Below are 21,905 nucleotides of genomic sequence, written 5' to 3' on the forward strand. Positions count from 1 at the left end.
GTTGGTAAATTTTCAGAGATTTTGCAAGCTGGTTGTTACATACTGCCATTGTTGAAAATTGAAAATAAAAACATATAATTAAATAGATAATATTAAAAATAGGTTGAGAAATATTCAGAACTTACCACTTTCTAATTATCTTCCTATATTTTACTTCCCATATTTTACTATTTTATTTCTTATTACTATGGTTTACATTATATTTGTATGTATTTCCATGGTGAAAATACTATATGATGGTGAACCATTGCACATCCTTTCCCAGTCTGTGTTCATTGATACTAACTTGTTAGGTTGACATTGGCCGTAGTGAGAGTACTTATACCACAGAAACCAGCAAATGCTGTGAGTCAGAGTTTAATTGATTTTCATGTTGATTATTTCAGCTTAAAAAGGTGATGTAGCAAGTGTTAATAATGGAGAGTCAACTTTAAACAGTCTTATGTCTGCAGCTATTATGTTGTGAAGAACACACACAGAAAATTAAAGAAATATCTTTCTGTTATTTGAAAATTATTGCCTGATTCAGCAAAGAAATTGTTCATGTCATTGGTGAATAAGTGAAGTTCTGACATGCATCTTCATTGTTTCTCCTTCACAGTACTCTTAGTTGTAAGCAAAATATCAGCTAACATTCATGTCAGAACTACTCTGGTCTAGCAATGACAGCCATAGTTTGGCACTAAATTCAAGAGCTCAACAAAAATCAACAAAAATAATCTGTAAGAATTAATTGGCTCTATGGAATATAAAATTTAAAATTTTATATCTTATTACTATTTGTAAACTTTATGCTACACATTTATTTATATCAGAAAAAAACTTATAAGCATATATATACAGGTATATATACACACACACACACATACTTGTATCTATAAACACACCTTGTTTCTCAAGAGATCTAGTTGATAATCATTCACCAGTATACTGTTCAATGTGGACCTCGATTCTGGTATCATTTATATAAAGAGAGTATGTCATGAGAAACGGGTTTTCACATCAACTTTTCTAATTGCTGAAGATAGGATTTGAATTCACGCTATGCCAGAACTCACCCTCTGAGGCCCCATCTGGCAGCTGTACTGCCTCGCTCTGAGACCCTCACTCTGCCACTTTGCAACTTGGGTCGTTGATGGATGAAGAGTCTCAAAAGGAAATGAGTATGGTGCTGTAGTTCATGTTGTCATCACTGATCAGTTAACCAAATACCACATGTGACTTGTGTCATTCTTAGTTTTATTTATTGAAATGCTCCAACCCACTGCATGTTAACTGGGAATTATTAGCTGTGACATCTGAACAATCAAAGAAATGAGGGCTTAGCAACTCCCTTAGAAATTCACAAAGTATATTTCTAAGTTATTCAGTAATATTCGTGGACTGACTATAGGGAAGCTTCTGCAGTTGTAGCATGTGAATAAATTCTTCACTGTGTGCCAAGTTCCCTGTGCCTTTCTTTGGACCCAGGCAGAGGAATCGGCAAGGTCTGGAGCCAGATAACAGAATTTCCTGTCCGGTCTGTAAGCTTCCTAAAGTCACTTCAGCCTTGAGCCTCTAGCAGTTTATACTGTGCCCAGGGCTTCCTGGGAATTTAATGGGTATGCGTTTAATCGAAGAACATTTGATAACCACTGATGCTTGGAATAGTAATCAGTTGTGGACTTCCATTTCCCCATTTGTAAATCTGGGAATATTATCTATGCATGGATAACCTCAATCCATTATAAGAATTTCCTCTGATTGAGGGATGTGATACAAATTCTAGGCTTTGGGATCTTGAACACACCTCTTATAACTAGATTTGACCTTCTTCAGGGCTTCAGGAAGTATCTTCAGGTACACTTGGAAAGCACATTCATGGTTAGCAAAATCTGACTAGGAAATGAAATGTAGGAACAGAATTTGGCAGTCAGAAATTTTTAAAGTAATAATGATTTTAAAAGTGCATATTGCTTTTTCCTAAATTATGTGCCATTTTATAATATCTTTCTTCACACAAATAGGTAAATAAATATGGTTTTGAAAATCATGAAGTAAGGAGTTCCCTGGTGGTCCAGTGGTTAAGATTTACTGCTTCCACTGCAGGGGGCACAGTTTTGATTCCTGATTGGGAAACTAAAATTGCAAGTGGCATGAGGCATGGCCAAAAAAAAAGAAAGAAATTTATAAAGTAAATTCTTGCTCTGTATTAAGGAACCCACAAAGGGACTCAGATTATATCCCATTTTACAGTTGAATTTGTAGTTGAAACTGAGAGAGATCATGTGAAAATGAAAGTGTTAGTCACTCAGTCTTGCCCGACTCTTTGTAACTCCATGAACTGTAACCCACCAGGTTTCTCTGTACATGGAATTTTCCAGGCAAGAATACCCACTCCAGGCAAGACTACCAAGAATGGAGTGGGTTGCCATTCCCTTTTCCAGGGGATCTTCCCGACCCAGGAATTGAATCCAGTTTTCCCACATTGCAGGCAGATTCTTTACTGTCTGAGCCACTAGGGAAGCCCAAGATGTCATGTGACTTGTTGTGTGACTTGCCCCAAATCACACTGAAGCCTGAGATCTTAGAATTATCAGTCCTTAAATTCGTATGTGCCGTGGCTGAAAGGTAACGTTGGCTTTTTCTTCCCATCCTCTTCTAGGACTGTGAATTGCCATCTTGTCACCCTCCCCCAGCTGCCCCGGAAGCAAGGAGAAGCACACACAGTGCACCAAGGACCCAGTGGCGATTTGGGTCCTGGACTCCAGTAAGAAGTAGAATGGAAGAAGTGGAGAGGGTGGAAGGAGAGGCAGATATTCCCTGACACGACTTTAGGAAGTAGGTTTCTATCACGTGAATGACCATTTCAAATAACCTTTCTGCATTATTTCACCCCAACACCCAGTGCTCAGCCACTTGTGGAAAAGGTACCCGGATGAGATATGTCAGCTGTCGGGATGAGGATGGTTCTGTGGCTGATGACAGTGCCTGTGCAACCCTGCCTAGACCAGTGGCAAAGGAGGAATGTTCTGTGACTCCCTGCGGGCAATGGAAGGCCCTGGACTGGAACCCTGTAAGCAAGTGAATTCTTTGGAATTGGGAGAGGACTGGGGGAGCCATAAGAAGAATTACTAGTCATGGGTCAAGAAGGACAATCAGTACTATTTTAGAATTGGACTTTGGTTTGTGAGTTACTTTTCTCCATCTATGTGCAGCTGGTATGAATCGTAGCCAGATGTGCAAGAAATGCACATTTCTTCAAAATGTGTAAATCAACTTACAGTCTACTTAAGCCCACATCCTGTTGGGCTGATTGAAAAATGCAGTTTTAACTGAGCCAAGCCACATTAGAATGTAGTAGGCTTGTGGAGTGCCGGAGAGGAGTGGCAAGGAGAAGTAGGGGAGTACAGGGGAGCCTCAGTTTGGATCTGGGTGCCTCCTGCATCCTGTGGCTCCCTGAAGTCCTGTGCCTCTGCTTTCCTGCCAAGAGTAAGAAGTGGGAATCCTCAGCTAACGCTATGGACCCAGCCTCCTGTGCCCACTGAGAATCACCTGTGGACTTTTATAAAAATAGAAAAAGCCTTTCTCTTCAGGTAGCTGCTGCTTTCTGCCTTGCAAAACGCAAAGATCAGGATAGCTAAAGAGAATGGAGATGAATATCTCAATAAACACCATCAATACATATGTGAAATCTGAAAGAAAATCCAAATCTGTGAAAATCCAAATCTTTGGATTCAGAGAGAGCTGTGTAAACATCCAGGCCTTGACATTAACTGGCTGCATGACCTTGGGCAGTCTGGTGTAAATCCTTGAACTTCAATTTCTTCTGCTCTTAAAAGAGGCTAAAAAGAATAGCTTATAAGGTGGTAAGGATTGTTTGAGAGTCTGTCTGTTAAGTGCTTAGAATGAAAAAGGTGCTCAGTAAATGGTAGATAACCTCACTCTCATGCCCTGAGCTTCCAAACATACACACACAGATGTCTGTCACATCCATCAGTCTACTCACCAGGTATTTGTAAAACTTGCTAAGAAAGGGCAGTGACTGACAAATAAGAAAGCCCTTGCCTTTATGAAGATCATGACAGTGGCAATTCCAGTCAGTGAGCAAATAATGATATAAATACATGATACAGCACCAGATACTGATAAGTACTAGAAAAAAGGTCAAGCACAGTGATGGTGGAGAGAAGGAGATGATGTGCTTTTAGAAAAGGTAGTCCGAAAAGTCCCCACATTGCACTGACCAGGGCTTGCATGAAGTGAAGCATTGAGACACATGGATATCTGTGTTGTGCAACAGAAAGTAGAGTGGCTGCAAAGACCCTGAGATTGGGGTGTTTTGGCCTAGTCAAAAAACATCCATAAGGTCAGTGGGTCTGGAGTTCAGTGTATAGAGAATGAAGAGATGTGTCAAAAGGGTAGCCAGTGACCATATCATGAAGGGCCTACCAGGTCAAGGTAAGGACTTTGGACATGATTCACAGTGAATTGGGTAGCCACTAGATGAATGACATGATGTGAGTTTTGTTCGCAAGGGTCATGGTTTATGATATGGTTGACATATCTGTGGATAACAGACTTGGATTGTGGGTGAAGGCGTCAAGATTACAAACAGGACCCCAGCTGAAAGGCTACTGCAATAGTCCTGGCAGGGGAAGGTGGTGGCCTGGACCAGGGAGGCAATGGCAGAGATGATGGGAAGTAGCTGATTGGGGGTTTATTTTGAATATACACAACAGGCATTCTCCATGAAATGGCCTTGTGGTGGGAAGAAGAGGGGAGAGACTGGGATGTGAAAAGTGAAAGTGTTAGTCACTCAGTCATGTCTGACTCTTTGTAACCCCATGGACTGTAGCCCTCTAGACTCCTCTGTTCATGGACTTCTCCAGGCAAGAATACTGGAGTGGGTAGCCATTCCCTTCCCCAGGTGATTTTCCCAATCCAGGGATGAAAAACGGGTCTCCCACAGTGCAGGCAGATTCTTTACCATCTGAGCCACCAGGATATATGCCAGGTTTTTTGGCCTGAGCAGCTGGCTGAATATCCTTTCTCTTTCCCTTTCTGAATATCCAATGTAGTGCTCCGTGACATGTGGGCAAGGTAGGACGACCCGGCAAGTGGTCTGTGTCAACTACAGTGACCACGTGATCGATCAAAGTGAGTGCGACGCAGATTATATCCCAGAAACTGACCAGGACTGTTCCATGTCACCATGCCCTCAGTGGACCCCAGACACAGACCTTTCTCAGAACCCTTTCCTGAATGAGGACTATCACCCCAGGAGCATCAGCCCTAGCCGCACCCACGTGCTCGGAGGAAATCAGTGGAGGACAGGCCCCTGGGGAGCGGTGAGTATTCCCTCAAGTCTTTCCCGAATTTGCCGCCTTCTTTTTCACATGATATAGTGCTCAGAGAGAAGCAGACTAGAAACACCTCTGGAACATTTTTATCTCAGGAGGGATTGATGTGCACTTTTCATTTGTTGGGGTTAATTGTAGTCCCAGAAGAGGTGTCACTTGAGACAACTCTAAGCTACCTTAACCTCTAACCAGGTGGAGGAGGGGGTGTCGCTGCTGGGTGACTTGATCAGGCAGCCTCCTAGAAGGTACTGGGAAGGCCATGATGATTGATTGTGGAGCTGGCAGATGACTCCTCCTTACCTGAAGGAAAATTCAAAGGGCAGAAGAACTTTTCTGAAAGGAAATTTTTAATGAAAGTAATTTTCCTTCTTGCTATTTTCCAGATGAGTGCCGTCTTACAGTGGCACAATTGCTATGCCATTTGTAGTAGCGGATTAGGAGAGAAACACTCAGCTGGGAAAAATCTGTGCTTAGAGGAAAAATACCATAACTGAATGGTTAACTACAGAGGCTTTGAGAGAAGTTGCCTCTGTTTGATCCAAGGACTTGCGCTTTCCAATTTTGGGGTCTTCAGCTGGTCCTCCCTCCAATTTGAGCCTGTTTCATCATCTCTAATACAAAGTTAACAATAGTGGTGACTTTGCTGGGTTGCTATAAGAATTAAATCAAGCAATGCAAATACTGTTTCACACTCTCCCTGCCATAGAGTGAAAATTAAATGTTGATGATTATTGTTATCATTGTCTTTATCCTTCAAATTAGGAAGAACTTGACAAATAGTATTTAACATTCAAAGGAAAAATATGCTCTATGCTCTTAAAAGTTCTAGAAATTTTTACTGAATAGTTTTCCAAATAATAATTATATCTGGAATACTGGACGTGTCTAAAGGAGCTACAGGAAGGGTAGGGCAGTAGGAGATCCTGGGGGAGGTTTGGGGAGTTTGGTGTTTATTAATCTCTCATGAAGTCTTCTTTTTAATTGTTTATTATTTGTTTCCTTCTATACTGCTGACCTTGTGTTTAATTATTTCTGAATTAAAAAGCATTAGAAGGAACCAGTCAGTTTTCTACCATGGTTATGTTTCAATGAATTAGGCTTACTTTCCTGTGAATGTTGATGGCCCCTAAGGGTTTTTATATACTGCATCTCTTGATTGTAAGCAGAACATCTGCCTGGGACCTTCACCACCTCATTCTCCTCCCTTACTTTCCACTTTGAAACTTGTTTTGCCTGGGTTAGAAGAAATTTGGGTTCTATGAAATTAAAGAGTGATCAAGGGAGGTCATCACAGAGTGTCCCATGATTTTTCCAGTTGAAAAAATTCACAGCTTAAACATGTGTATTCTAATGATAAAATTAGAACTTAAAAAAAATTGAAAGCTATTCTTATTTAGGACTACATTTGTGGATAATGCATTCCTTTAAGATTGAATGATTCTGCCCTTGGGCAGAGTTCCCAATTAAGGAGGATTAAGTAACCTTTTTGCAGCAATGGGCAATACCATTCTTCTCCTCATTGTGCCTGTTTTTTGTTTGGGGATTTTTTTTTTTTTTTTCTAAGTTAAGTGAGGCTGAAGGTGGATGATGAGATTTTTCAGCTCTTGCTTGACTTGCCTGACTTACTCCCAGGAGTGTGTGGCATGCATATGCATCTCTTCGTGGTTTGGGATGCTTGATTCTTCCTGACTGCAACAGCAGGAAAGGCAGCAGAGAATTATGAACACTAGAGAATGGGAATCTAGCATTTTCAGTAGATTCTGGAATCAGAACTTCGTTTTCCAGGATGTGTTTGTGTAAACTCAAACCTTCTATGAGATTTTCAGTGTTAGCGACTAGGGGTCTCCGGTGGTAAGCGAAAGAAAAGGAACTGGTTCTTTCAAGGGAAAGCAAAACTGTTCAGTTAGTCCCAGTAGAGACTGAGCCCAGAGCATCTTCAGGGATCTCATTGGGGGTTGGTAAATTTTTTCTGCAAAGGGCCAGATAATATTTTCAGCCCTGTGGACCATACAGTCTCTGTTGCAACTAACAGACTCTGCTGTCTTAGCACAAAAGCAGGCATAGACAATATGTAAACAAGTGGACATGGCTGTGTTCCCATAAAGCTTTAGTTATAAATGCAGCTGGCAGGCCGGATTTGGCCCCGAGGCTGTGGTTTGCCAGTTTAGATGGAACAGTATCTATAGGATCATTTCTTTAAGAAGTATCTATCTTAATGAACCCTTTTCACTCTGAGCTACCCTTGGGTTGCTCTGCTCAGGATTCTAATTCCCAGGAAAGTCTGATTGGCTCAGCCAGTTCCACTTACTCCTTGATCAGGAAAGTGTAGAACTTCTTAAAAGATAGTCCTACTGGGACTTCCCTGGTAGTCCAGTGATTGAGACTCCACACTTCCACTGCAGGGGCACAGGTTTGATCCCTGGTCAGCGAACTAAGGTCCTTCATACAGCATGGCATGGCCCCAAAAAAATACAGTCCCACTAAGGTGAAGTCCATTGATGGATTTCTTAAAGGAAAATCCAGCCTGCCAGATATCAATGGGAAATATACAACAGATTAAAAAAAAACAAAAAAACAGATGTCCATCATCTCTTGCTTCCCTAATGGCCATTCTCTCTTGTTTTGTAGAGTGTGGATGATAGATTCAGGGTTTGTTCAAAGGAATGTTTACCTAGGAAAATATGTTGTCTAAAGAGGATAGGAAAAGTATTAACAAAAGTAGTCCAGAGTGAAATTCTGCAACATGGGAATGGAATGAAGAATCCTTATTAATTAAAAAAAAAATGTGGCATAATTGGACCTGGAGAAAGATCATGTATAATATTTCACCTGTATGTGGGAGTATAAAGACTCTGACTGACCCTGGGTTTAGAATGGTGCAGTGCGAGTTCTAGACTGTGCTGTGCAGTTACTTGGCCCCCAGCTGACCTCTGTCTCTGGTCAGAGTCTCTGTAGGAAGCATTGGACTGGTCACTAGGCAGCCAGTGCATTAAGTTGACCGTGGCTCTGTTGTCCCTCCTTGCTCCACTCTGCCATATTGAAGGGAGGATAGCCTGTGGTTTATGAAACTATTCCTTCCAGAAACTCTAATCATGTGACAGCACTGTGGAACCTACTAGGGATACAAGTATAATATTGAAGTTCTCTAAGGAGACTTATCATTTTGTTGGGGACAATAATAAACAGATGAATCAAGATTTTATTATCAAAGGAAAAATCCAAGGGCCAAAATATATATTCCAAATCTCTTTATACTATTGAAGGTCCTTCCTAAGATATCAAATTCTTGGCCCCAAACAAAGCCAATTAAAATAATAGTTCTCTGTGTTTCTTACATACTAAGCTGTTTAAAAGTAGAAAACAAGTATTTTTAAGTTTAGAGTAAGTATAACAGAACCCTCAGAGAAGAGAGGTGGGATTTTTTTAAATCAAAATTTCCTAAATAATTGCTCAGACAGAATTAATAAATCTATTTTCCTGCTCTGCATTTAAAAAATTAAGCTCAGTATATTTGAAAATCATTCATAATTTGACCAACATTGGCAGGGAAATTGAACTAAAGTCCAGTACAATAAGTAAAAAACTTTTTCACATCTTTATATAAAAAGTGACCAGCAAGGAGCAGTATTTACAGTTATTTTTAAATAACACTAATTTGAGCTGGAGTTTGATAGCACATATCAACCATTGGAACCTGGAACTCGAAACAATGTTGCAAATACAGTTTGAGACTTGATAAGTCCTGAGAATTGCACTGCATAGAGGACTTAATGTTTTTTTTTACAGGCAAACAGATTTTACAAGTTAAGGGTCAGAGTGAAGTAGACTAGCAAACACATCGGGTTTCAAAAGATAAGGAAAAAATGGAAAGGAAAAAAAAAACACTCAAGATGCAGATAAATAAGAGAGCTATGAGAAGCTTGTGTGGGAAATAAGCTGAAGGCTGACCATAATTCTGTGGTAACCATGAGAGACATGGCTGGGCTCATGCACCTGAAGAGAAGTTTGTCAATATGGAATTCAAGTTCATTGGGGAATAAGAATAAAGAAGAAAAACAAATCTCGCTACATTACCTATGAAAGTAGAGGCTTTTGTGAAGGGAGAGAAGGGAATGTTAGCTGAAAGGAAATGATATGTAAGTGCATTCCATGATGTTTTCCTTGGATAATTGAAGGAGTTAGTATAGAAGCTTAATTTCAACAACTGGCAATTCCTCAAGCAAGTGATTTGACCCCTGTGTTGAAAGGGAGGTTAAATGTTGGTTCTAAATAAGTGCTAGCAGTTTTGAAAAGAAAAAGAATTTCCCAGTAGACTGTGGTGTCAGTCAGTATGTCTGCACCTCTCCTAGTTGCAGAGGATGAATCGAATTGCCCTGGAAATCACAAGACATGATCACTCATTAGGCAGTTCCTAAACACCTACTGAGACCTAACATGCACAAGGGGGAAGTGGTGTTTCTGCCCTGCAAATATTGCTAAGACCTGAACACTAAGCAGCTCCATGGAAGGGTCCGCTCGGGATTACATTCTGTCCATTGTGGACGACTTGAGAGTGGTTCCTGCCACATTTGTCTCTGACCCTTCAGCCAGCTGCTCTCTGTGTCCTCGAGGGGAGCCTGAGGTGGGGATTAACCTGTTGACCGACGTCTGCTGTGTTCAGTGTTCCAGTACCTGTGCTGGTGGGTCCCAGCGGCGTGTTGTTGTGTGCCAGGATGAGAATGGATACACTGCCAACGACTGCGTGGAGAGAATCAAACCTGATGAGTACAGAGCCTGCGAATCTGGCCCTTGCCCTCAGTGGGCTTATGGCAGCTGGGGAGAGGTGAGAGCAAACTCCACTTTTACACCCTTTGGGAAAAAGCAAATACCAAACAGTGCTGTTGTTCACAGTGTATTTGAAGGAAGAAGAACTGGCTCTAGTTAAAGCTTCTTGACTTCAGATTAACTAGGAGATCCATCTTAATTCTGGACCATTTTAAAAGTGCGTTTATTACCAAATAGAGATGGCTTGACTACATAGGAGAGATGAGTTAGGAAAGAATACAGATAATGCTAGTTTAAAATGTTAACCTCTGCTGATTAAAACATGGGTGCTTTTGTAAAGTGACTGGAAATGTGTGTTACATTAATTCATGGAAGTTTTGCCATCTTCATAATTTGGGGGTGTTTGTGTTGCACCCTTGTTCTCATGGCATTGTGTCTCCCAATATTTCAAATTCATAATGAACCAGCTGTTGTTCATCAGGGATTAGGAGCTGTTATTCTTAGCAGAGGTGATGCATTGTAATCATAGAAGTGAATAACTAGCTGTGTAGTCTCAAATAATGAAATTCTTCAGCTCTTAAACTTTGAAGAATTGCTTGCTATGAAAATAGAGACACAGGTGTAGAGAACGAATGAATGGATACCAAGGGGGAGTGGGGAGGAAGAATTGGGAGATTGGGATTGACGTGTATACACTACTGTGTATAAAATGGATAGCTAATGAGAACCTACCGTGGAGCACAGGGAACTCTGCTCAGTGCTCTGTGATGACCTGAATAGGAAGGAAATCCAAAAAAGAGGGGATATATGTAAACATATAACTGATTCATTCCACTGTACAACAGAAACTAACACAAAAGCTACTGCTTTTGTACTACTAATTGTAAAGCAACTCCATGCCAATAAAAATTAATAATAATAAAAAAAGGATTGTCAGCTATGATTGATGAAAGGCCGTGGAATATTTGGAGCAGACAAAACTGGGCCCCTGTCCCAGCGCTGGCTCTTACGAGCTTTGTGGCTTTGACAAATAATATAACTTTGCCAAATATCTGTATTCTCATCTGTACATGAGAATAATAGTGGCACCCACTTCATAACATTCATGTTTATTATATGAGATTACTTAGTTAAGTCGCTCAGTTGTGTCCAACTCTTTGCGACATGGACTCTGGCCCACCAGGCTCCTCCGTCCATGGGATAAGAGATAGTGCACATCAAAACCTAGCCCATAGCCTTCAATCATAGTTAACTGCTATTATAATAATGATAATCAGTGTTATTACTGCTAATAATAATTATCATTAGTATTACTATATTATTGAATGGGGTTTTAAGCCACTATCATGTGTAGGACTTAGATGTTTATTGTTTTGTATTTAATTAAAAGAGAATATATATTTCTACTCTCGAATCTACAGGGAGAGCACATACTTAGAGTTTGTTGAGTTGTTCTGTCTTGACTATAAAATTTATAAAATAAAACACAAGGATTAACATCATGGAGGCCCCCTGTGCCCACCAAGAGGGGAACAGAGACACATGAGATGGAGGGGCATGTTAGTCTACACCCCTTCGCTAATTGAAATCCCGTGTCCACATTTCATGCTTTCATTCACGTAACCTAGTAGTCATAGGCGCTCATAACAGAGTTTTGTTAACTTCTGTTGATAGTACGTCATTCTGGAGGGCTTTGCTGAAAGACCGGAAAGGGAAGTCAGGTTTGGAGACACATATATTGTGGGTTTCCTGAAACTCCTCATAAAGCTCTGTCCCATGGGGCCTGTGCGTAAGCTTCTGTAATTGGATTGAAGCCAGGAGAGTACACGCATTTGCTGGGATGCTGGCTGTCAGCACGGACCAGATCATTCCAGATTCCATGGGAGATCTGGCCTTGACACAGCAGGGGAACAGTGTTGCTGGATGTAAGCTCCACGGTACTGTCCAAGAAATACAACTTGTTCCTGTCTCAGAAGCGTGGGTCCAGCCAACAGTCAGAACCGTATCCAGCATTCCCACCACACTGTTGACTCATCCTAGGGGAATGCCATCGTTATCCTCAGATTCAGAGATAGCATAAAATATTTGGATGTCAGAAAGGTCTACGGAGACTGGAGTCACAGAATAGCCAAAAGGTTGGTGACAACTTCCTAGAGGTTGCCAGAAAAGAAACCAGCTCAGTCATTATATCCTTTATTTGGTACTAAGTGGTTTTTATTTTAGATTTTTATCTGTTTCTTTGATTGGGGGGCTTTGAATACCTGAAAGAAAAGGCTATAATCTTATCCTGGACACCTGCTGCTGAATTGACCTTAATCAAGTTATGCTCTCTTAAGCTCAGTTGCCCTATATAATTAACACTCTCCTCTTGATGAGATAACATATATATAACCATTTAGTACAGATGAAGAGCAAATGCTTAATAAACAATAGCTACCATGAAAGGGGGCTTCCCTTGTGGCTCAGATGGTAAAGAATCTGCCCGCAATGCAAGAAACCCAGGTTCAAACCCTGGGTTGGGAAGATCCCCTGGAGAAGGGAGTGGATACCCACTCCAGTATTCTTGCCTGGGAAATCCCATGGACTGAAGAGCCTGACAGGCTACAGTCCATTGGGTCACAAAGAGTCAGACACAGCTGAGCGACTAACACACACAAACACATCATAAAAGGACAGGACTCCAGTCTGCTGTACATATTGCTTTTGGTAATTCAGCTTCATTCTGCCTATAGGTTTATCTTGCCTGGTGCCATAATCTATCTTGGCTAAAACATTTTTCTCATGGGGAAAGAAAATTTGCCACTGGCTGTTCAGACAGAATAACTGCAACCTTCCTTTCTCTTCTTCCAGTGTACCAAGCTGTGTGGTGGAGGCTTGAGAACAAGGCTGGTGGTTTGTCAGAGGCCCAGCGGGGAACGATTTCCAGATCTGAGCTGTGAAATTCTTGACAAGCCTCCAGATCGAGAGCAATGTAACACACACGCTTGTCCTCAAGATGCTGCCTGGAGTGCTGGCCCTTGGAGTTCGGTACGGCCCTAACTATTCATGTTTGCTAACTAAAACTAACACTCCAATTCCAAGGTGCTCTGGGTCACTCCTTTGAGACAGATTGTCCTCCTCACAAGGGCATCCCTGGAACTGTACTGTACACAGTCTGTTCTTTTCTTCATATGGACATGCAACAAAATTCATTTTTTTAAATGATATTGCCAAAGTGACTTTACAGGATACATGTACCTCATACAGGCCTTTTGCCAATGCCAAAAAGTAGCATCCTTTCCTAGAACTAGACTATATATATTTGTGTGTATTTTTTTTTTTAAGAAACTCCGTGCCATTTTTAAACTCCAAAGTGATTTAAGCAGACAACTCAGAAGCAGATATTCTTTCCTTTTCTAAGCTGATGGTATTGACTTTGGCGGGAAGATACCTGCTTATTGAGGCCAAAGCAATTTTTGATTCAGTGACTATACTTTGCCTGTGTGACTCAGGTACAGCTCTCAACACAATCGCCAAAAAGGCTGTGCCCATAAAATCAGCTGAAATCATTTGGAAAATTCCAAAGACAAACAGTGGACTCAGTGACGTGATGCCATTCAAGGCATCTAAAAGTTCTCTCTTCTATCAAGACACAAAGTCCGTTTGAGACCGGTTTTTCCTTTGGTCCTAGACTTCCTTTGTCATCTGCTTTTAAACAACATTGTGAGACAGATTTGGCTCTATAAATACTATGCAAACTTCTGGGGCAAATCTTGGCAAACAGAAGGATCAGCTGTGTCAAAACAATACTGTGGCTAAATGGTGCCAGAGGTATTGAGCCATTAGGGTTGTTTCATGTAAATAGAGTAAACATTCCTGTGAATGCATTAATTGCACTGAAACTGAATTAATATTATGTGAATTCATATCCAAAAGCCTTTTTTTGTTCTATAGGGTTCTGAGAAAAAACCTTAACCATTCCTGAAAGCAACTAAAGAGCAGATTAAGTGATCTGACATGGCTACTAATCTGTTGACACTTCTAAGAGTCAAAGGCTTCAAGGTTGGAGGTTGTATCTATAGATAGAATACTAGCTGCATAACTACTGTACTCTGTGTTAAGTAGAAATTTAGAAGAATTAGAGCATTATCTTAAGTAGTACTATTTATCTGGGCTGTAAGGACTTTATTCAAGGGCAGTTCAGATGTATTGTTCACCCAGAGTATTTTGTCTGCAATACTGGCATTCTCCCTAAATGAACATTAGGAAAAAGATCAGAAGTAACCTTAGAATGTCAAGAACATCTTCTGACATTCCAGCTTCCTTAAGTCACCTGTTACATATTATTTTTCATGAAATTTTCCCTCTTGAGCCCATTATAGTTTCATCCTTTTCACTCAGCCAACACCAGCACCACACTATAGTATATATCAAAATATATAGTAGCTCTCCAAAAAGTTGTGTTTCTTTAATATTCACCAAGAAGCATCTCCTAACCCTCAGAATATGTGTGTATATATAATATAATAATAATATATTATTATACATTATATATTGTATATAGCATATATACAATATATTATATCATATATATATATATATAAATTTCCATGGCATTCTCTTTCTTGAACACTTTCTAAACATGGTTTAATTTCTTTTACACTGGATCGCCACCCTCTCCCATAGATACTTTAAGAGTTTAAATGCTTAAATTTTAAAACATGATCTTCTAAATAATTTAACTAAAGACTTTAAGTTTTTCTTATTATAGTTCTTGTTCTTGGGCCTGCACATAGTTTTCTGCAACACACAGCGAAAAGGAGAGATTCTAAATGTTCTGTAATGCACCAAAGCAAATACATGGGTTTTGAAAATGCTTTTGCTGCCTATGTGATTTTAACACTTCCTTTATAAAGTAACATTATTCAAATATATATTTAAATGCCTCTGCAGCATGGGAGCAAGGCCACGTTTACAAGGCTTTTCATGGTGATTTTTTAAAATCAACTAAATCAAAAGCATTTTATTTAAATAGATCCATTTGTAATATATGACTTAAATTATGCAAGGGCAGCCTTTCAGATTCTTATGGTAGGATTTGGATTTTACGTGTATGTTGATTTTTATGGATGCTTTGGTACCATTTCTTAGTAATTCTAAATTGAAGCATACCTCAGTGAATTGTGTTGATAGCCATAAGCCACTTCTATGGTGCTTCATCATTGTAACTGACAGTGACATTAACAACAAGAAAAAGTATATTGGAGGTGCTAACATGTTGCTTTCAAGAGAAAGCAAACTAGATTTATTAGAGACCAAGGGTAGCCATTAATCCCTCTCTGGCCAAGTTGCTTTCTTATCCCGAGTGCCCCCACGCAGGAGATAGTGTTGAGAAGCAACTACTGCTGTGTGAGTAGGTCTTTAAAGATAGCCTAGTCCGACAATTGTTACTAAGGAGCAGTATTTAGGAAAGAAACTCCAAATGGCTGTTAGCACAGTTTCCAGGCTCTAAAATGAAGCTTCTGTGAATGTAGGGTTCAAGTACCCATTTTAAGGCTGTTAGGAGCCTGATAGGCTGCAGTCCATGGGGTCGCTAAGAGTCGGGCACCACTGAGCGACTTCACCTTCACTTTTCACTTTCTTGCACTGGAGAAGGAAATGGCAACCCACTCCAGTGTTCTTGCCTGGAGAATCCCAGGGACGGGGGAGCCTGGTGGGCTCCCGTCTGTGGGGTCACACAGAGTTGAACATGACTGAAGCGACTTAGCAGCAGCAGCAGCAGCGGTTCTGGCTCAAATCACCAGAGATTTAGAATCATGATTGTTGAAAACATCTTCCCTAGATTTTGTCTCTTCTGTCCTGTTTTGAATGCATCCTTGCACTCTGACTTGGCGCAATGTGTTGTTTTTGAAATAAGGTTCTTAACACTGATTTGCCTATTGCATGCACACATCCTGTGACTAGAGGGATAAATTGGAAAGAGAGCTGTCAAACTATAGTGAGGAATGGGTTAAAACTCTGTAGCATTCTAGAGTAAGTCACTTCGAGATAACGAAAGTTGAAAAGGTTGCTAATCTGTCCAAGATGGTCATCTAGCTTTCCTTTTCTGCATTGCCCCATTGGCACTAGTGGTAAACGACCTGCCTGTAAGTGCAGGAGACATAAAAGACATAGGTTCAATCTCTGGGTCAGGAAGATTCCCTGGGGTAGGGCATGGCAACCCACTCCAGTATTCTGGCCGGGAAATCCCATGGACAGAGGAGCCTGGTGGGCTATAGTCCATAGGATTGCAAAGAGTCGGACCTGATTGAAGCGACTTACCACAGGTATATCTGCTTGCTGACTGCCTTGGAGGCCATGGTTCTCCTTAGGAGGAATTGCTTGTGTGAATTTTTCGTGACAAACTTAAAAGTGTTCTCTGAGCCTTGCTTTAGGTGCTTTGCAATAATGCCTGTCAACCCGAATAGTGAGAATTTATGGGCTCACGAAGGAACTGTGCTTTTGTTTCTGCCTGATCAATTTATGAATTTGTGTCTACCTCATTTTCATATGAAAGTTTGCAGTTTCTGTAGGTAGGAAGAGAAAATGTCTGACATCAGTGTTTTATCGCCTCACTGCATCTATCTCTAGGAAAAATAAAGACTGTAAATATCGCTACCATACTTTCTGAGTACAATTTTAAGCAGCCAAGCCTAGTGTTATCTGAATATTTTGAGCAGTACAGATTTCTATGTGTTTATATAATAAAGCATATTTATTTTTTCCATGTTATTTAATTTTATATACAATGTTTAAAAATCAGCGTTTTATCAGCAGACTGTAAAGGCAAAAATAGTCTGTGTGCCTAGAAATGCGTGTATATGTTTCCTTTGGTTTTAAAAAGACACTTTTTAATTTTGTAAATCTCTCCCAACCTGTACTATCTCTCTCCCAAATTTGAGTAACCACGTGGCAAGCTTTATGTAATTGGATAGTTTAAAATGTATATTTTAAAGGGATACTTTAAAAAATATTTCTGAATTTGGAAATGATGCTTAGTGATATAAACAAAAATATAAGAGGCTTAACATTTTGTTGCTTTTTCTCTTTTTTCTTTTCTAATACTGTTGTCCTGATTCATTGAGTCTCAACTATGAAATATGTATGCTGTTTATTGAATTTGTAGATGATGATAAGGCATAGCCAGAAGTCAAAACAAATAATTAGGAGAAATGGTTCTGAACATGTCAGAGGAGCCAGGTACACAGAAAAGCTCACCCTGATGCACACCAATTTGATCATAACTTATTCTTTTTGTTCAGATAACTATAAAAGACTTAGAACATTTGTCAATTTTGTGACTTATACACCTGCAATACTTATCAGAAGCATTTCTCATTAAAGAAAAAGAAAACAACCATAAACTTGTAAGTTTTAAGAGAACCTATACTTTTCAAAGAGTGATAAATCATAAAGATGACCTCAGATCTCTACTGATTCCACATTGCCCTACTGAGCCTCCATTTTGCATTTAGTTTCTTATGGTAATTGAAGGGGAAAGACCAAAATAAGGAACTCCCTATATGCATTTGAGGACTTCCTTGGTGGCTCAGAGGGTAAAGCATCTGCCTTCAATGAAGGAGACCTGGGTTTGATCCCTGGGTGGGGAAGATCCCCTGGAGAAGGAAATGGCAACCCACTCCAGTATTCTTGCCTGGAAAACCCCATGGATAGAGAAGCCTGGTGGGCTACAGTCCATGGAGTCACAAAGAATCAGACACGACTGAGGGACTTCCCTTTCACTTTCACTTTATATGCATTTGAGGGTTTTTTTTTTTTTTTTTTTTTTTTAAGGAGGTGCTATATAAGATAGCATCTCCAAAGCAGAAGATGCTCCTAGCGTTTACTCAGTATTTATTATGTACCAAATCAGGCTAAGGAAATAAGTGTCACATTTAACCACCATGTGACCATGTTGAGAGAGGTATTTTTATGAATCTGTTTGAATGTGTGATAATCTATTGAGTACTTTAGTGATAAGACTTTTCTTTTTTTTTGAAGAAGGAAGGCTTTATCATTTGCAGCAAGTAAGGAGAACACCAGGGATCTTTTCCAAAGCAGTGTCTCCCAGTGTCAGTATACTTGACTATATTAATCCTATTTATTTTGGTAGAAAGAAACAGGTCATGTTCATAGTGAATTTTTTTAAATTCCTGCTTATACTCAATAAAAGGATATTGCTGAAACTCACCCTCCATCTAAACTCAACATTTTTTAGCTAATATTGATGTTGTCCATTTGACTCCATCAATAGAAGATCTGAATTTATAACTCTTATTGGTAAATTCCCATAACCAGCAGTTCTGAACACTTCGAATAACTGACTATGTTTAGGGAATGGTGAAACATCTCTCACTTTTATTTTTGAAATATCTAATATTAATAGCCAGATTCAGAGGATGATACAAAGATTTTGGCTACAAGGAATATCACAGTAAATGTGAATGCATTTTTTATAAAAATAAGAATCTTTTTACTAATGCAGACATATCTTAGACATTCTGCTAGTATCTTTTTAAAAAGAAATAAGAAACACATTATTTGGTTCTATCAATATGGAGTATAGAAGTAAGATAGTTTTTTAATGAAAACATTACAACATAGGAAATTATAAAATTTATTTGAACTCAGTAGATTAAGATTTTATAAACCATTCATCTCACATGTACTTAAAAACTGCAGAACACGCTGTCCTTGCATCTGTTTCATTGGAGATAAAACTTAACTGGACTTTTTTTTTTTTTTTTTTAAGTATTTACAGTGATTATATGCCTGTCAGAGATTCTGTTCCTGCTTTCTGACAGCTGATATTTCATGATTGCTTGACAGATTTCTGTTTTTACAGTTTTAAAAAGTCCATAGGTGGGAATGGGGACAAGGGTAGACAGACATTAGACCCTGAGGAGTGTAGCTCCTCCCCCTGATTCAGGTCAGGGAGTTGCCCTCCTGGAATGGACACAGATGGAAACTTTGGAATGTGGAGTGGGAGGTAGAGGCTGAGTCCAAGTCTAATTGGCTGAGAGGGAATCCTGATTATTAAACGCAGTTGAGGAAGATTTATTTTATGAGGAGGGAGTAAAAGACTCCAGGTCACTCCTTCAAAAAAGAAGTCATTCGTTTTTCAACTAATACTTTTTCATTGCCTACTGTGGGGCTAGTCTCTTCTGGGATGCTGAGAATATAGCAGTGCACAGCCAGAGCTATTGATTCTACTGGGAAAAGAGAAAATTTGGTATTAAATAAAGTTGAACACGTAAAGAACTGACAATTTTTTCCTGACAGCCTCACTACAACCATAAAAATAAAAATTGCTATTAGGATATATATATATGTGTGTGTGTGTGTATGTGTGTCTATATCTTCATGGTTGCTAATGATCTTTGTTCAATAAATATAAATTATTGATCTTGTCTTTCCTTTTAAATGTGCAATCGCCCAGTAAATTTTCAGTGATCAATGCTCACTTGCTGATGGCATGGAACATTTAAAAACCTTCTATCAGGAAGTATGTTTCTGTTCACCTTTTCATTAGAACCCAGACATGAGTTCAGGGGTCTAAGAGTCAGGATAAGTAGAGGGCCTGGCTTTCTGCCTCTCCCTGCAGGGGCCCACAAGCCTCCACACCAGCATGGGAAGTTGTGGCTGAGGGTACAGTCCCCCTTTGTTAGGTACCAATAAAAGATCTGAAATGTGTGGGTTGCCACACCGCCATCTTTGCTCCTTGCTGCTATTGTTTCCTCTAAAGTGGGATTGTTTTCATGGATCGTTTTAATCATTACAAGACCCCTTTCCAGAAATTTATATAGAGCATTGGCAGCCAAGAAAGGAGCAGGAAGTAGTATGGAAAACAATCAATATAGGCTGAAGCTACAAAGTCACCATTCTTAGTGACCATTCTTGCTCTTATTAGAATGAAGTTATGACTGGCCAAAACAGTCCAATAACTATCCATGATGATGGATATGTTCTCTTTCCAAATATTCTCTCTTCCATATTGCTTTCCAATATTGCAGCTACTAGCCACATGTGGCTAATATTAAGCACTTATTATGTGGCCAAGTACAATAGAGAGAACGCATTTTAAGTTGTATGTAACTTAATTACTCTAAATATAAGCAGCGCCTGTGACTGGTGTCTACTGTATTAGACAGGGCAACCTTGGGCAATTAGCAGTTAATATTCAGCTTGTCAAGGGGTAAGTAAACTTATACAAATAAATTGGGGAGAAAAACCCTATGTCAGCATGTAATGGATCCCTAGTAGGATGTCTTTGCATCTAGTAAGTACCATCCTCTTGTCCTTCTGTTTTGCACCTTTGGTTGAGAACACTTCAGTGGTTGCTCCCTGACAGCTGAGCATTGAAAAAATAGGACAGTGAAAGAAGAGGCTTTTAGAATCAGCTATCTTCAGAATAGTAACTCCAGGGCCTCCATGTAAAAGCAGCTGTTAAAACAAACTCTCCTCTTGTGCATCTCAGAGTTCAAGTTCATCATGGCAGTAAGTTCAGTTAAGGAGAAAGAATGTTTATGTGTTCTGTGGGTCAAAAGGGCAAGGTTTGATTGGTGTTTTTAGGAGAAGGCAAAAATGGACAACACCAGGTAGCCACCTTGTAGAAGCTTGAATTCCAAGATCATGCTGTCTTTGAGAAGTTTCAGGAAGGCAGCTTTCATATTCAGTGATCCCTATAGGTAGAGGTTGAGCAGATTAGGTTGATAGAACTTTTTCAAAGGCACTTCAGAAGAATAAGAGCTGAACCAAATGTCGCCTCCATCACTGTTATTGCCATCATTTACCTTCACCTCCCCAGTGTTAAGAAAACATTATAGTTTGTTTCATGTTTATACCCCATACTGATGCCCCCAGAAATTAAAATGTATGTAGCAACATTGGTTCTCTTTTCTAGTGATCAGATAGAACTGTGGGTTTTGTTTTGTTTTTTGTTTTTTGCCCCTTTAGGGCAACATCTGCAGTAAATGATAAACAATAAAGGTTCAGGTGGTCTGTATTTTTAGAAGCTCTTTTTAATTTATTATCTTCACACTTAGGTTGTCTCTGTACTAGATTGGGAAGTGAGTCAAAGTAACTCTCCTCAGCCACCTTTTTCTGATGTATTTCAGAAGGTAGTGGAATGGGTTGTTTCAGTTATCCACAAAAGAGCTGTTTTCCCCTCATTTAGTTTTGTACCATGCATTTCCTCCCGTAATTATTGTGATGGTTTTGATTTTTATTATCACAATCACTTACCATTTACATATTCTGCTAGGAGTTATGCAAAGCAGTTCACTCCTATTATCAGATTTAATCTCTTCTACTTGATGAGCTTAGTACCATCAGAGAAGTTACCTAGTTGGTACTAGGTCACAATGTGGCTGAATGAGGATTTGAACCTACTAGTAACCAAGACGTAATCCCCTCATCTTACTCTTTAGTTGGTGAAGTGGTGAAAAGCTGTGGAAAGAGGTTATCTACAATTTAAGATTTTCTGTTTTTCCATGTGGTAACTACTTGAAACATTCTGGAATTATTGAGCCATTTACAGATTTTGTTCAAAGCTCTAAAGGGATGAAAATGAGAAAATTATTTCTCTTAAATGCAAGCCAGGTGAAGAGCAAGATTGGGGCCCTCTAGAAGATTTGGCGGGGGGGGGGGGAAGCATCCATTATTTATTAAGGACACATCAAGGGATGTTTCTGACATTTTAGTAAGCAAAGAGAAATAGAATAACTTGAGGTAAATAATCAATTTTTTGTTCAGTAGATATATAGATGATTGGGATGATAG

General features: G+C 39.6%; 1 protein-coding gene across 3 annotated transcripts in view; it reads left to right on the plus strand.

Moving 5' to 3' along the window:
• ADAMTS9 (ADAM metallopeptidase with thrombospondin type 1 motif 9) overlaps nucleotides 1-21,905 on the plus strand; it is a 162,489-nt gene that overhangs the window by 82,055 nt on the left and 58,529 nt on the right. For 2 of the 3 annotated variants that reach the window (XM_061128143.1, XM_061128145.1), the window contains exons 24-28: nucleotides 2,645-2,749; nucleotides 2,888-3,055; nucleotides 5,061-5,330; nucleotides 10,003-10,164; nucleotides 12,957-13,133. In XM_061128143.1, the coding sequence (XP_060984126.1) occupies nucleotides 2,645-2,749; nucleotides 2,888-3,055; nucleotides 5,061-5,330; nucleotides 10,003-10,164; nucleotides 12,957-13,133 (882 nt within the window). The remainder of the gene's footprint in view (nucleotides 1-2,644; nucleotides 2,750-2,887; nucleotides 3,056-5,060; nucleotides 5,331-10,002; nucleotides 10,165-12,956; nucleotides 13,134-21,905) is intronic. The other variant, XM_061128144.1, reaches the window with a different exon arrangement.

Source organism: Dama dama, chromosome 24, assembly GCF_033118175.1.
Source record: "Dama dama isolate Ldn47 chromosome 24, ASM3311817v1, whole genome shotgun sequence".
NCBI lineage: Eukaryota > Metazoa > Chordata > Mammalia > Artiodactyla > Cervidae > Dama > Dama dama.